Source organism: Episyrphus balteatus, chromosome 2 (genome assembly GCF_945859705.1).
Source record: "Episyrphus balteatus chromosome 2, idEpiBalt1.1, whole genome shotgun sequence".
NCBI lineage: Eukaryota > Metazoa > Arthropoda > Insecta > Diptera > Syrphidae > Episyrphus > Episyrphus balteatus.
Window position 1 is genome coordinate 9,469,011 of NC_079135.1, and position 17,513 is coordinate 9,486,523.

General features: G+C 26.6%; 1 protein-coding gene across 1 annotated transcript in view; it reads left to right on the forward strand.

The window, feature by feature from the left end:
• Positions 1 to 17,513, forward strand: part of LOC129908964 (protein vein) — an 82,212-nt gene that overhangs the window by 62,993 nt on the left and 1,706 nt on the right. The window contains exons 2-5 of the mRNA XM_055985816.1: positions 5,834 to 6,005; positions 7,152 to 7,276; positions 10,120 to 10,240; positions 13,696 to 13,757. Of these exons, the coding sequence (XP_055841791.1) occupies positions 5,834 to 6,005; positions 7,152 to 7,276; positions 10,120 to 10,240; positions 13,696 to 13,757 (480 nt within the window). The remainder of the gene's footprint in view (positions 1 to 5,833; positions 6,006 to 7,151; positions 7,277 to 10,119; positions 10,241 to 13,695; positions 13,758 to 17,513) is intronic.

The window sequence follows — 17,513 nt, forward strand, 5'->3', positions numbered from 1 at the left end:
AATAGTCACAATGATTTTTATCTACTTTTCCTTATTTCAAAGGCAAAGGAGTCAAAGTTTTTTTTTTAATAAAACAAAACCTTTGCGTTACAAACAATAAACATATACAAAATCCCTAGGACTTAAATACAAATAGACACTTATGTGTATGTTTATAATATGCACATGAATGTATGTTCTGAATGGCAAGGAAGAAAGTTAAAAATAATTTTTTCTTTTAGACTAAAAGTTAATTTAATTTGATTTGTTTTTGTCTGATGTTTTAAAATAAATAAGATAAATGTGTCAATAAGATATTTTCAACAGGATTCCTATTCATTCGATTTGCTTGCCAGGCGTGATTAAGAAAAAAATAAAATAGCTCAATGATTTCTGATCTCTCTTAGTTAATTAATTTGCGTACCTTAACAGAAAATACTTTTCAAATTTACTTTGTAAAAAATGTTTAACAGCTCAATGGATTTTTGAAAATTATTGATCAAATTATAACAGTTAGGTTTTTTGGCTTTCGTACCATTGCTTATCATCAAAACTCGCTAGATTATACCAATCAGTAAAAATATAAAAAAAATGTGGGAAGCTAAAAGGATTTCCTAAATGTTATACTAATCAACAAAACCACTTACCAATCCACGACCATCTTAAAACAAATATATAAACAACGGAATAAAATTTGTTATGATTTTTGGAAAATTTATTCCAGTTTATACGAATAATTATTAACTTAAGAAAATGGTTGATGGAATATATTTTTTGTTTATTAATACTAAATTATGCAAAATACCGAGAGCAAAGCAAATGTGGTAACTTTCAAAAATTTTCAGTAAGTCGACACTAGTTTATACCAATAAACGGAAGTCTTAAATTAATTTTTTTAATGTAAATATCTAAAAAAAAATCTTAGAAACTTTAAGTCTTGTTTAAACGAATCAAAGAAAATATAAAAATCGACCATATAGTAGAAAAATTAAAATAATTAACAACATTATACCAATTATAGACATTAGGGTGCTTCTTAAAAATCAATTTTCGAAATTTTAATGGGACACCCTTTCATTTTGTTCTTCCTGCCTTAAATATAAATTGGGTAAAATTTGGTCCAGTTTAAACACTTTCTAGGGGTCGCTACCACAACTCAAAGTTTTGAAAAATACACCAAATTTTGTTTTTTTTTTTCTCAGAAAATTTAAAAATTTGTAATCAGAATTAAGTACTTTATATTAAATCTTTAACTGTTTTGAAAGAAGTTTTGATAAAAATACAGCGGAATAAAAATGAAGTTTAGTTTTGAATATTTTTGAATTTGACATTTTTTTGTGTTATTCTGTAGAATAGCTTAATTGAAAAATTCAATGATTTCATCTGATTGTTTATGAGCCTAATATCTTTATTCGACAGACAGTTAACTGACTGTTTATTAGAAGATTGAAAGATCGGGTCTTAAACGTACTTTGTATTGTAACAAAAAAATTTTTGTTGAAATTGATCTTTTTTTTTTACATAAATCTTTAGTGAATGGTAGCGACCCCTAAATTTTAATATTAAAATCGGAAAAAAATACCATACACTATGCTTATATGGTAGAACATAATGCAGGGGTGTCCCATTAAAAAGTCGAAAAAAAGATTTTTTCGACCATATAAGAAGCACCCTAATAGACATCTTAACAGATTATACCAAAATTTGCAAAATATATTTTTGAGAACTTGTGTTAGATACTAATATATATGTACTTGCAATAATACAAATAAATGTTAAAAACTACATGAATTTGTAAAATGTTTCAACGTATTCTACCAATCAGTAAAAATATTTAAAGAAATTATTAACCTAATAGATTTTTGAATTTTTATGACAAAATTATATAGTTCAACGAAAACATAAGAAAATAATTTGTTGAATGTTAAATTATACCAATCAGCTGAAAAGTTTTTAAATTACATAAAGCTTTCTTGATTAAATCAAATCAGCAAAAATATAAACAAAATTGACACTTACACTAACCGCAAAGTTTTAGAAAACATTATACCAGATTTATAAGTAAATTTGACCAAATTATACCATTCATAACTTTGACTTGTATAATATTTTGGTCATAGAATGTTATTTCTTAGTAAAAGTAAATTACTTGAAAAATCTCATTTACAGCCAAATGGTATAATAGATATATTAATTGCTAATAAGTGTAAAAATCAGCTAGCAAATAACAATCTGTGTAGTGTACGTATAAATAAAATAAATCACCCGACCTCAACTAGCCACATGACTAGAATCTTTAGTCTTAAAATAACACAAGAAATCTTAGACAGATTGGAAACAATAGTTTTCGACTATTTGGTCATGCAAGCATTTTCATTATAAAAATAAAAGGTTTTTTTTTTCTTGACATCCCTGTTCTTTTTTTTTTATTATTTCTTACTTTATTGTGTTTTGTTTCTCGACCCAATAATGACGCATAGAAGAAAAACAATTAAATAAAAATGTTTTATTTTATTTTTTTTTTTATAAATAAAAAAGTCAACCAGACCAATAAACTTATTTTTATTTATTGTTTAATTTTATATTCTTCAAAAATAAAATTCATTTAGCACTTTTCATCAATTTATTAAGCTTAAAAAAGAAATTTATTAAGAAAATTAAATTAAGAAAATAATATATAAATTAAAAAATACCGAGTAAATGATAAAAAATGAAATTACTAATATTTATCACATAAATTTTAAAATTATATTCACCTGTAGAATAATTTTCTTTTTTTATAAAGAAATTACTGTGCATGTGTTTTTTGCGTGTAAATGTGTATAAAGTAAAAGTGATCATATGTTTTTCATTAATTTTTTTTTTAAACTTAACAACAACAATTTATATCTAAACGCAATTATTAAAACTTATGGATTAATTTAAGTGACACAATTTGACATCTATTAGAATTTATTATATTTTATGGAATTTAAGCTATGACAGTGTGGGTGGTGTGACGAAGAATTGTCAAATAAATTTTTATTCGTACATACATAATATCTAAGAATTTTTACTTTTTTTTTGTGTGTGTGCGTCTTTTTTATATTTGTATATGTGTAAAGATGTTTCTATTTGTAAACATGGCGGCCACTAAGGGCATTTTCTCTTTAGTTTTGTTGGCAAATGTTCAAACACATTATTCACAAGATTATAAAAGTGAAGAGCATGGTAGAAATTAATCATAATCAATTTTCAAATTGTTTCTTGTGTCAAAATAAACTCTATTTATAAATTTATTGCATAGGCGAGTGCAGTTTTTGTCGCCATCGTCGCATCGTGTGCATACATACACAAGAAAATGCCCTTTTTGCTTTTAAATATTAGGTAGGTTTGTTTGTTTTGTCTTGTGCGTTTATTGATTATTTTTGGAACTTTTCTATTTAGTTCAAAAACTAAGATTATTCAAAAAATAGCAAACAATGCGTTCGATACAACGCTTAAGAAAAAAAAGTAACAATTTTTGACCTGACTTAGTGAACTCTCCAACAAACTTTAACTTGTCAAAAAATCCGTATTACTTTCAAAACTCTCCAAAAGCTAATTAATATTTAATTTCCTGTTAAAAAACTGCCACATGGTTAAACTTATTTTCAGAACAATTTGTTCAGAAACTTATTTGGAATTAACATATTTTTGACGTTTTAAAACTCTCCACCAACTAAAAAATATGCGATTTTCTGTACCTAAAAAAAAAAAAAAACAGAACTCATGATACTTACTAGCATGGTACTTACCGGAGCAATCCATTTCACTTACCATGGCAACCTGTGATATTTACCTGAGTAATCTATGATACCGAACGGAGAAATCCGTGATATTTACCCCATAAATTTGTGAAAATAACAGAAGCAATTCGGAGAAATCCGTGATATTTACCCGGATGAATTTGTGATATTTACCGGAGCAACCCGTGATACCTACAGGGACTACCTATGATAATTAACTGGACAAGTTGTGCGACGAACTGGGACTATCCGTGATACTAATTGGGCAGCCCGTGATACTTGCTGGGGCACTCATGATACTTACCAGGGCAACTCATGATACTTACAAGAATAATCCATGATACTTTCCAGAGAAATCCATAATATTTACCGAATGATTTTTCTATATTTACCGATGAAACCCGTGATATCTAACGGAGAAATCCGTGATATTTACAGAATGCATTTGTGATATTTACCAGAACAATCAATTATGCTTACTAAAGAAATCCGTGATACCTTTAGGGGCAACCTGTGATAATAAACTGGGCAATCCGTGTTATGAGCTGGGGCTACCAGTGATATTTACAAGGGCAACCTATGATAATTACCGGAGCTATCCGTGATACTTATGTAGGAAGTCCATGATACTTACCGGACCAGTCCGTGATACTTACCGTAGAAATACGTGATTCTTGACTTCTATTCTTAGGGGACAACCCGTGTTATATACTAGAGTAATCTGGAATACTTACCGAATAAAAACTTAGGTAGGACCCATTGAGAAACTCTATAATCTTAAAGAAGATAAGATGGGAAAAAAAAACAACTTAAAATATCATTATTTATGAACACACCCCTTTTGCGAAACAATAATACTGGTCAATGCCAGCCAATGAATATTTTCATTTGGCGCCAAAAATCATCTCATCCAGAGTCAATGAAACTCTATAGCTCGTGCTTTACCTTATGTCATTGGCATCAACACTAATGCAATATGATATTTTCTTTCAAAATGTTTATAAACATAAAAAATTATTATTATTATACATTTATGCGATTCTCTAGTCTATATTATAGTTTTAGTCTATTCCAATTTTCTACACATTACGAAGATGTCTAAAAATACGTCCATGTGCCAAGTCATTTAGTGCCGTGTCTTCGAATTAAGTATCCCGCTCATGACAACCACTTAAAGAATTATAATACCGTAATAGCATTTCATTCACATTCTGCCCATAGAAACAACAGGCAAACGTCACCTTGGTGCAAATCCAAAGAAAATATGTCGCCGCATCGTCATCTCATTCCGGCTGCTATGATGCCATCTTTGTCGTCGTCGACGACAGTCAATAGTAGATGATGGCGGGCGGGTAGGCAAAGCAGTGGCAATGGCGGCACCCGGAAGGAGTCTCATTTTGCATAATAATCCGTCAGTTTGGCTGCTCTGATGCTCTGCAAAATATCGCTCTAAGCCATTATGAATATATAACACAACATAACCGCGCAAATATAGTGTGAGTCACTCTGTGCGCCATGTCAGAATATAATTGGAATCGAACTTATGGGTTTATTGACTCTTTGCAGCAATATATGTACATTTATTTTCCATACATATCCACTCTCTTACATACATTTTTGAAAAATTTTATATTTAGAAAAAAGTCCTTGGAGCGTATCTGTAATCATTTATTAAATGAAACACATAATACTCGGGTATGTGCGAAGAAAAGGATGTTTTGGCTTGGTTCCAAATTTGCTTACCTCAGGTGCACTTTCAGTCTGCGTCTCCATCGTCTTATTTTTTTTTTGTTTTTCAGTTTTTTATTCTGTAGCTTTTTTTTGACTCAACATTGATGTTGAATTTTTTTTTTTTTCAAATCTTTGTTCGAGTATTCTCAATTTGTTTATAGGGAACGTGTCTTTCTAATTTGTTTATTGCATACAAAAAAATTGGGGAAAGTTTTTTTTTTGGATTTTGCAAATGTTTTAAGATTATTTTTTTATTTTGTGTGTGAATGTATTTGTATGAGATTTTTTTTTAAGTTAAAAAAAAAAAAAGTTAAACAAAAAAACAATTCATTGTTTATATTCTAATTTTTTTACAGCACAGCTCGCATCGATAAAGTCAATAACAGCCAGCAATCGAACTGTGGAAAATGGCAAGGAATTGCGAATTGTGTGCAAAGTGCAAGGACAGCCCCCGCCAAAGGTCACATGGTTTAAGGATCACAAATCGATAAATCGAAATCGGAGATTATATCAATTTATTCATTATAAGTAAGTTTGTTTTTATTTTTATTTACTTTTTTTAATATTAAAAAATATCAGCTCAATTCATTAGATAAAAGATGATTGTTGTAAAAAAGATTCGTAGTCATAATTCAGCATTGTGGCACTCTAGTTTTTATCACAGTTCGAAAAGATGTGCCATTAGAAATGAGTAGATATTCATGATCTGTCAATTGGTCAACTTTTCCATGGCCTTGAAAAGTAATTCAAGTAGTTCCTAAAAAAATACATTGCACTTAAGTAAAAAGTGTAAAACCATGTTGTCTCTAAGACCTTAATTAACCCCAACAATAACATAACCATAACCGGAATCAAATGCATTACTTTAAAGCTATACCTAAGTTTCGAAGCAAGTTTTTTTAGCCAAATCTTCCCATGAAACCAAAACAAATTTAAAAGCCAAATATTTTCTTTTTAAGCACACATCAGAGTTAATGACAGATACCTGAATAAATTATAAAATTTTAAAGCGAAAGTTTTGAATAAAATTTCCCAATTTAACCGATTGACTGTGAACAATTATCTCTATAAGATAATCTTATCTCAAATCAATCCAATATCTAAACTAGCTATACTATGCACACAGATACGCCTTTTTTCAAGCTAAAAATGACTTAAGCTAAGGTACAATAGAGAGAAGACACACAACATCAAAGCAAAAAAAAACTATAAAATGCGTAATCATTATGCTTTAACAAATTAAATATAAAAAAAATAAGAATAAATAATGTCCAACCATTTAATGTCTTAAAACCTGTGAAAACCTATCAGTCATTCAATTTGGTGTTTTAATTAATTTGTTGAAGCTTGACTTTTTTCTTAATTAATTTATCTATTTATTATTCCTTGTTAAAATAAAAAAAAAATAATATAAAAAAAAGAAGAAAAAAAAACAACAACAAAAATTATAAATCACAAAACCAATGATGATTGCTCATTAACTCATCCAATTGTTGTTAAAAAATTCATAAATATTCATAAGAGTTGACGAGCAAAAAAGGTTTGATTTTTTTTTCTTCATATTTTTATAATTTATATCCAAGTTTTCGGAACTAAATTCACTTTATATTAAAATAAGTTTTTTTTTTGTTTATTAATTTATGCAATTTTGTTTTTCTTTTTATTTTAAAACAGGAGGAGATCGGAACTGATTATTAGATCTTTCAATAGTTCGGATGCTGGGAGATACGAATGCCGAGCAAAGAACAAGGTTAATCAAAATCTGGAAAGGAGAGCTATAGTGATAAAGGCTTATCCCAGTAAGTAAAATTTAATTAGATTAATGATTGATACCTTTTTTATAATTGCTACTGTAAATTACCTAAGAATATCATATAAATAAACTATTCTTTTAAGACTTTGAGTTTTGAAAATTATATTGAAAATTAAATTAAACTTACATTCCACACCTAATATTTTAGAGACAAATGAATTTACTTTCAAAATTTTAACTCAATCTTGAGATTTTTTAGTTGTGATGGCATTCTTTAAGTCAGATTAACTCACACAGCCTTTAAAATGAATTATTCTTTCAAAACATTTGGAAAGAAATTCAATAACTTGCGTTCCACAACTAATAATTTGTTGACAAATGATGTTAATGTGAAATTTTATTTGCTTCCGAATTGTTTTCTTTGTGCTGCCAAACTATTCCTTTAAGGGGGGAAATCCCTCTGGACGACGGGTTTTTCAAGAATTTTTTTTGGAAAACTGAAAGCATTAATTAAAGTTTGGAAAAATACATGATATTATTGACATCATGAAGTATTAACACAATTTTTTTAAAGTAATAAAAAAACAAAATGGCGGCTCTACAGCCGTTTAAAGTTGATGCCTCTTATTTGCGCCGTGCAATGCCAAGGTCCAGTTAATTATTTATAATCAAAAGAAAATTTTTTTTCCATTAAAATATATTTATACGCATTGCATGAACCTAAGTTTAGCAAAAAAAAGTGTAAAATAAAAATTAGAGACCAAAAAAACGAAAAAAACACAATGTTTTTTTATAAACAAATTGTTAAAAAAATATTTATTATGAAAATTATATTAAACTTTTAGGTTCATGCAGTGACCAATGAGTTAACGAGTAATTTGCACTTTATTTCATGTCGATAGCTTCATTAGTTTTTGAGTTACGTTGCACGGCGCGGAAAAAAACGTGTTTCGAGAAAAGTCGTTTACAGTTTTCATTTTTGTACTGTGGTAGGCTCGGAACCCATGGGTTTTAGGACTATCTGGGGACTTTTGAGGCTTCATTTACGGCTAAGACCACTAAAATAGTTTCTTCGGTTGATAAATGATTTTTTAGGCAAAAAATTAATAATGCAAAAATAAAAAAATTCCAGAGGGCTTTCCCCCCTTAAAATATCAAGGATCGAATTGCAAAACTTACGTTCCACAATAGTTTTGACAAAAAAAGAAATACTTGATGTATTTTTAACTCTATCATGTTACTTGAGTTTTTTGTCCTTATCTCTGCATTCCTTAAAGAACACAAACTATAAAAGCAATGCGTTCCACAAGGGACAAAATGAATTGTAGAGATTTTTGAGATATATTAGTTGTGATAGAATTTTTTTTAAAAAATTGAAAAGAAATTCAATTGCTTACGTTCCACAATTTATTAATAATTTCTGCCAAATGATGTAAATGTCAAATTTTAGCATTTCCGAGTTATTTTCCTTATGCTATCTTGAAAACGAATTATTTTTTAACAATTTCAGGTCAAATTTAATAGCTTCCGTTCCACAATCAATAGTTTTGACCACAAGTGATATAATTAACGCATTTTTTACTCAATCATGTTACTTGAGTTTTTTTTCGTTGTAGCTTCATTCTGTTGAGTGTAAAAACTATAAATCCAATGGGTTCCAAAAGTGAAATAATAAAATAAAGATCTTTGTGAATACGACTAATTTTGGTGATCGCTTTCAAAAATACTTAAGTTTCCTTTATCAAAAATTCCCAAATGCCAATACGTTCCACAAAAAAGAAAAACAGTATGACACTACTGAGTTTGGATTATGTGATAGCTTATGACTTTAAAAGTTTCTTAGATTGAAATAAACGCATTCCACAGAGCTATAGTAAAATGGAAAATTTTAACTTTGACATAATTTTTCGTTCCCCCATTAGATTAACTGTTTATAATACTTTAATTAGGTGTGATTCAATAGATTTGTATAGAATTTCTGTAGTAAAATGATAAAAATCACTCGTGTTTTTTATTGCATCTTATAAAGTTTATAAATATTTTTAATTTCACGTGAGGCTTGTCTCGAGTTGTCACACTTAACTAATTGATAAATTACTTCTATTGAGTTATTTTTTTTTATAATCATCAAATAAAAAATCATTTTGATAAATGAGTCACAAAAATTTATCGATGATGCATATCGAAACAAAATGTCACATAATGGAATTTGAAAATGAAGTGACAAATATTCACACACATAAAATTTACGATATTTCATTTGCATATTGATACAAAATTTATTCAAATTAAATCAAAAATAACAACAAAAAAAAAAATAAATAAATAAACAAATACCTAATTTATTTGTGTTTAGTGTGTGGGAGTTTTAAAAAATGTATTTATTTGAATTTTTCGAATAGCAACATTGCATTTGTGGAAATCTAATGCAATAATGTTAATTTTTTTTTTAATTCATATTCAATTTAAAATAACATTGAAAAGGGATTGATTTTAATTATTTGTTAGAAATTGAGTAATCTGTTTTTTTTTTTTTCAAGTTGTTCTTGCATAATATTGATATTTTTTTTTTTTTGTTAAGTTATTGATGATAGTGTCTTTTTGTTGTTAAAGTCCAGTATTCACTGAAAAATGAATGCGTTCCACATCAAGTAACGACTGAATTTCACCTTAGCGATCAAACGCAACAGAAAATTATAGGTCTTTTCCATTCTTGCAATCTATCGTATACATAATTTTGCTTCTATAAAGCTTTACAGAAGCAACGGGAGCCTCTCTTAAGCTTTATAAAAGGGAAATTGTTAGTCTTATAGTCACAATCTAAAAATTACAAAAAACGATCATTTTCTCGCTCAAATTTTTTCTTAAAACATTTTTTTTTTATTTCAGTGCCAAGATATGATACACCAACTCAACAATCCGGTGGAAAGTGTCCAGAAGATGCATATGAATTTTGTTTCAATGGAGGCACCTGCAAATTTTTCACGGAAATTGGTTCCTACTCATGCGTGTAAGTTTTTTAAATTTCTCCTTACATCAAATTAATTTTTCTCTCTTACTTTTTTTTTTTATTTTGAAAAATGTTGTTGTATTAAAAAATCACAATTTAACACTTAATTTTTCAATGTTAAGAAAAAAAACAAAAAATTTAGACCAAATTAAGGAAAAAAGGAAAGAAAAAAATCGTATTTAAAAAAAACCTATATGGAGCATGGGGTGCAATCATTCTTCTTTCATTAGCCCCCAATCTTTCTACCCCTTTTTTTATATTGTATGTATGAGTGTGTTTTTTTTTTTTTTATTTACTCTTCTGTTTAATACTTCTTTTTTTCTTCTTTTTTGGGGCTTAAATTAATGCGTTTGCTGAAAGACATATAGCACGTGGGTCTACAAAAACAGAAACAAAACAAAAAAATATAAAGATGGAAAAATTAAACCGTCCCTCTATAGAGAGCTAGACGTAAGTACCTACGCTACAAGTGCGCCGTCACTTTATTTTTGACTTGTAAAATGCCCCCAAGGCGCATGGCTTAAAATTGATTTATCAGTTTAAAAGTCAAAACCAAAAAGACTACCTACCTACTCATTTCATGATGATGATTGGGCTGTCATTTCAGTTCTTGAGAAAATTACCAATACTGAGTGGGTTTTTGAAAAAATATAGAACAATTTATTTGAAATGGTTATTGAATCATTAGGTACTGGAAATATGATTTTTCATTTCTAGAGAACATTTTATAGTCACTCAAAAGGTGTTATTCTTCTGAAAGTAAATTTTAGATTTATAAATGCTATGGATACTAGAAAAATTCGTCATTATGACATTTTGATACAATTTTTGGATTATGATTAAACTAATTTTTGTGTTTAATCTTAAACTGAATTTTATTGTTTATAAATACTTTCGTGAAAAATCATGTAAAAAATAGTTTCTTTTAGTTCTAAAAACTCGAATTGCATGATAATGAAATATTCATTCTTTTGGCTGAATTTTTCTACTTTTCATTACAGAACCTTTCCTTCGAATCTTAGTTTTTGAATATTAAGTTCTCCCTTTAACCTTTTCCCTTTAGCAAGCTAGGTCGAAAATAATAATCCAATGGGCCGTAAAATGTTGTGGAACGTATTTGTTATGCAAGAACTCAGTTCGATAACATAAAAAATAATTTACGTGAATTATTATTTTGTGGTTGTATTTCTTCCCTTATTATTCAAATAAAAACGCCATTTTTATTTTAAATTTGATAATATAAAATATAATTTACGCGAAGTTTTCATCTCCAAGAGTAATACTCACTTCAAGTGAAAAAAAGTTTTTCACTCGATTGAAATTTGGAGCTGTTCATTCTATAGGTTACCTATTTTTGAATCTTAGTTCCAATATTGACAAATATTAAGTTTTTCCATATAACTTAAGCCTTTTTACTTTCAATTCGTGTGGCTAACTATTTTACGTAGCGAAAAATGCTGTGGAACGAATATACTTAATTTCACAAGAAGCCAAGTACGAAGTTGGAAAAAGCGCAATACCGTTGACAAAAAATATTCAACTATATGAGATGAGATTAGTTTTTAGATGAAATGAAAATTCAATATTGTGGAACGTACGTGAAATGATTCAACACATTTTATTTTCATTAATAAAAGTTCTTCAATATTATCCTGAAATTTTGTTCCATCCTATCACGCATTCAGAAATTGATAACATGGCTAACATTCAATTTTCATATCACGGAGTAAATTTAATTCACGTGAAATAAAGTATTTAATATAAAATTGCTGGCTAGAAATTTTCTGGTTCCACAGCCTGTTTTTTCACGAGTCTAAACTGTTTGTATAGTACCAAAAACCTTTTCAGTAACATTTTTAGAAAGAAACAAGTATTATGGGCCTTCAAACGTTGTGAAACCCGTTCATTAAAAAAACTGAAGGTATATTTGATGTTCCATAATATCGTAAATTGGATTTCTTTTAAAAAAGGTACCTACTTTTAGACCTCATTTAACAATGAAACACAACACCAAAAGTATAATTTCCCTAAATAATAACATTTTCCTTATCGCATTTCAAAAGTGACTTCACATATTGTGAATAACGTCTCATATTCAAGATCAACAAACCCGTATTTTGAAAAAATGCCATTAACAAGAGAGCCTGAGCGCCATCACACTCGTCATCGAATATGTATTCCTTCTGCATAGCAATTTGTTTCTCAAGAAAGAAGATACAAAATAGGGATGCAACATGTGTCCCTTAGGAAAATTTTTTTTATTTTCGTCGGCCCTATTGCTGTCATCAAAATCTTGTGAGTTATGAATATTAACATGTCAATGACTGCTGTTCCAGAGAGACGGAAGGCAATCATTATCTGTTTTTTTTTTTTTTTTATTTTGACAGATGCATTAAATGATCCGTGCTATGAAATTGGGTGATATTTTTTTGTTCTGTCTTTTCGATCGCAATGAAAATTTCTTTTTTTCCTTTTAAATTAAATATGGCAGCAGCCAAATATTAAATACAAAATTCGCATTTTCAAAATTGGGAATACACCTAGACGTGCATGGATACCTACTACAATGTATTTTCTCAAAAAAAATTAATTGCAATGAAAAGTGAAAATCCCCGGTTTTTGTTTTTATATTTTGATTTTTTTCTTTTTTTTTTTTTATTTGGTTTTGAATTGTTTATTTTCCCCTTTTTCATTTGCTTTTGGATTTTTTTTTTTGTTTTTGTTTATATGAGAACAGAAGAGTTTTTGAGAAAAATTGTGGAAATTTCGTTGCACCCACTTAGAGGCAAGTGCGATGAATTCGGGTGTGTGTTTCACCAGGAGATGATCTTTTCCCGTAGTCATGTTGGTTTGGGATTGATTTTGGGTATTTTTTTTTTTTTTTTGTTTTTGTTGTTTTTTTTTAATCAGTCTTGAGGGGCAATTAATAGTTCGCTGGGTTCTTGGAAAATATATTGACTCGAAGTATAGTAAACAATAAATATTCTATTTTTAAAAAATAGAAAAAAATCAATATTAACGACGCAAGGATTAGGTTTTTAAGTTGATCTATTTCTGGGTAAAAATGTTTGACTTTCAAGGGGATTTTATATTGTATGGATGACATTGTGGGAATGATGATGATAAGATGTTTGTGTTTACATGTTGGGGTAATTTAACGAGAATTTGAAGTGATAAGAGGTGCAAATATATTTTTGTATAGATATGGGATATTTTTTTCGCATAAGACCTTGTAATCCAGTATGACTAATCCTTTCAATAGATTTTTGGGATTAAGCTAATTGATTAAATTAAATGCAAAAAATGGTCCTTCGAGCCGGATAAAATCCATATAATGTGATAGTAATCGTAGGTTATCTTTTAATCGTTGGATAGCGATAGAAAATAAGATACAATTTAATTTTAAATTTTAATTTTAATTTAATAATTTTTTATAATTTTCTATTTTCTTATAGCTGTCCTGAAGGCTTCATCGGAGAACGCTGCGATCGTAAGGAAGTAAATCACATGCCACCCAGTACGTACAGCAATGAGCAAGAATGTGGCGATAAAAAGTATTTAGGAAGTTATTATTGCTAAAATAGGCTATTCTATAGCATCGATTGTTTCCAAACAAAAAAAACTTAAAAAAATTAAAATCGGACAAAGATAAAATAGAATTTAAAAAGTCTTACTTTCACCAAAAAATTAATAAAAAAAATAAATAGAATTTAATGTGCAACTAGAATCCAAAAAGAGCTCAACTCATCATCAAATATTAAGATATAACAAACACCCCCGAATTAACAGTACAAATTCCATTTTTTTTAAATAATTTAATAGCTATAAACAAAAAAAAAATAAAAAAACAAAAAAAAAATATAAAAATATAAAAATTAAATCAAAGTTTTCTAAAAACAAAAAATAATATTGGCTTTAAATTAAAATTGCATTATAACTTAATCATTTTTTTTTTTTGTTCTTTCTTTTTTAATCTAATCCTTTTTACTAAAAGTTACTTGTAAATTTATTTTCTTAATTATTTTTATAAAAACAAAAAAAAATATTTAAATATATAAACACATTCCATTATTAAAGAAGAAAAACGAGTAAATTAAAAACAAAAAAATATTACTGTAGCCTAAAATCATCCGCCTACGAAAAAAAAAAAACAAATCGTTTACTTATAAACAAAGGTGCTATAGAAAGTTTATTTTTGCCTTATTTTGTTCCAAAATATATAGTTTTGCTTTATGTTTTTTTTTTTTTTTATTCTATAATATTTAATTTTTTAAGAATTATTTCCTTTGATGAAATATTTTGATTTAGAAGATTAATTTGAAAAAAAAAACATGCTTCACGTTCGCGTTTGAGGCTTCGATTTATCTCTCTTTTCCTCATCTCTTAGTAGTTAACAAAGAAAAAAAATATATAGTCTCCCAAGTACTCTCTCTCTTTTTCTTCTCTCTAACTAATTAAGTCTCGTAATATTTTATAATTTAATTTCATAAAAAAAATTCTCAATGAAACCTTAAAATTAAAAAAAAAATGTTTTTAAGAATTACAAACCGTGAAGCTTATTTTTTTTTTAATAAAAATTAAAATTATTTAGAGTTTTCCAACAAATCAGTCATCCCACTCTCTCCTTATAGGAATTAGATATTTTGTCTCATTTACTTTTTTTTGTATATAGTGAAAAAAAAAATAATTTGTTTAGAACTTATTAATATTTTAATCAAAATATTAACAAAAAAAAACATGGAAATTTAGTTTTGGAAAATGGTTGTTGAATTTTGTTAAATTATTTTAATAATTTCCTTTGGATTTTTTTTTTTAAATTTTTAATTAATGTAATTATCCTTTCCCCAATCATCCTCATATCCCTTTCCTTTTTCATCGTTTTTTTTATAAGGACTAGAAAGAAATGAATTTTTTCTATTCTATAAAAAAAAAAACAAAGGTTAAAATTAATTTTTAAAAACGAAACAAAAATGACAGTATTTTTCTTTTTACTAAATAATAATTTATATATTATTTCATATTGAATTTCGACAAATCACATGTAAATAAAATTCTAAATTAAAACATTAGACGAATCGCCTCACAATATATATATATATATTCAATATATAGTTATATAAACAAAATTTAAGAAAAAAAAAAATAAATTATTTTAAACATTCTTTTTTTTTAATTTAATTTGGAAAAAAATAACTTTAATAAAGTTAAAAAAAAACATAATAAAATTAAATTCTAAGAAAAAGAACGAACTTCATACCAAATAAAAAATTCAAACATATTTAATAAAAAAAAATATATAATTAGTTTATTGTACTTAAACAACAAAAAATACAAAACAAAACAAAAAAAATATTTATTCATCAAAATTACTGCTGTTAATTATTATGATTTTTTTATTTTAGTTTGTATAATTTTAAATTTAAAAAACTGAAAGCCACAAACTATTTATATTTATTTAATTTATGTGTAAATTATATTAAAATATTTTTTGTATTGTAATTACCTATTTAGTTAATAAGCCGAGATAAAAACAGAACAGAAAACAAAACAAAAAAAAATTTAATTGAAATCAATTCAAAAACAAATAATATCAACAAAACACGAAGAACAAAAATAAAACATCAAATAAAAATGTATATTTGAATTTAAATTTATTTTTTTTACTTTTATTTATTTTTTCTACTTCTCCCACATTTATATAATTTTTTGTTTGCCGATCGATCAAATTTCTGTTCAATATTCATTCAAATTAATTTACATAACAAAATACGATGTTTTTGAGGTAAGACTGATTTAATTTATATATTTATTTAATATTTATATATATTTAAATGTTTTAGTTTAATAAATAATAATAAAATATTTATTTTTATTTTTTTTTAATTATTATTATTTATTTTTTTAATACCATTAACAACTCTGATTTGTATATTGTAATCAAAGTACTGTGTCAAGTTTTAATATTTTTAAAACCATGCTATTGAATGCGAGTCATGAAATAAAATATAAAACGATAAACAAAAAAATAATAAAATTAATATAAAAAAAATTATTATTGACACATAATTTGAATTTTTAATAATTTTTTCCCTATTTTTCTGTTGTGATTTTTTCATTTTAATTTATAATTTTAATTTTGCACACGAATAAATATTGCGAATAATTTTTAATGTCCTACTATTTTTTTTTTAACTTGTTTACTGACATGCAAATGATAATAAATGTTAATACATATTATATGTTGTGAGACGTCTTGCTGCTGTAGCTTACAAATAATAATACAATTTATATAAATAGAAAATTTAATAAAAAAAAAATATATCGAAAAAAAAACATTAACTGTCAAAATAATGAGATAATGAACAAAAAGAAAAACAAAAAAGAAAAATAACTATGTGTCCTTATATTTTATTTCCTGATTAATAACAATAATAAATTAATTGCAATTTACAAAAAATTAACAGTGCTGAAATTTAGAACTAAAACAATTTGATTATAAAATTAACAATTTAATAACAGTAATTTTTTAGACAAATTCTAACAATTTGTAGTTTCTTTTATTATGCTTATTTGTGTAAAATAGTTTACATATTTATATTTAAAAAAAAAAATAATGCTTGCAAATAAATTTTTTTGTTCACTTTTATTTGTTTGGTTTGTTTTATTTATTATTTAAAGTTGTATTTTTTAACACTAACGCTGAGTTGCATGATTTAAATTAATATATTAATTTTGGTATTTATTTTGGTGGTACAAGGTGATAGTAACAAAAAAAAAAACTAAATAAGATTAAAGTAGTAGATGAAATGTTGGTTTATTATATTTCTTATACAAAATATATATAAGAATAAGATTTAATTTTTTGTTTGACGGCTTCTTATGTAAAAAATATAACACTGTCGAATGTCGATACGTTTCGACCATTTTTTTAGAATTAAAAAAAAAATGTCTGTCCATTACAAAGTGTCATTTTCACCGATTTTTATATGACGAGTAGAGTAAATCGTAAGACAATAATAGATTTTAATCAAAGTTTCTCTTTCAAACGTTACATTCTTAACGAGTAAATATTTAATTTAGGTTTCATTTAATAGCCCTATTCCATTGGAGGTGGTAGTTTTCTCGTGTGTAGAAATCTAGTACATTTACTACTAGAACGGCTCATGCTATTCTGCCCAAGATAGTTAATTGAATTGATTTCGTTGATAATAGCTTGTAAACTACAAGTAAAAGCATTTGATGAAATATATCAAAAAAAGAAAACTATTACATT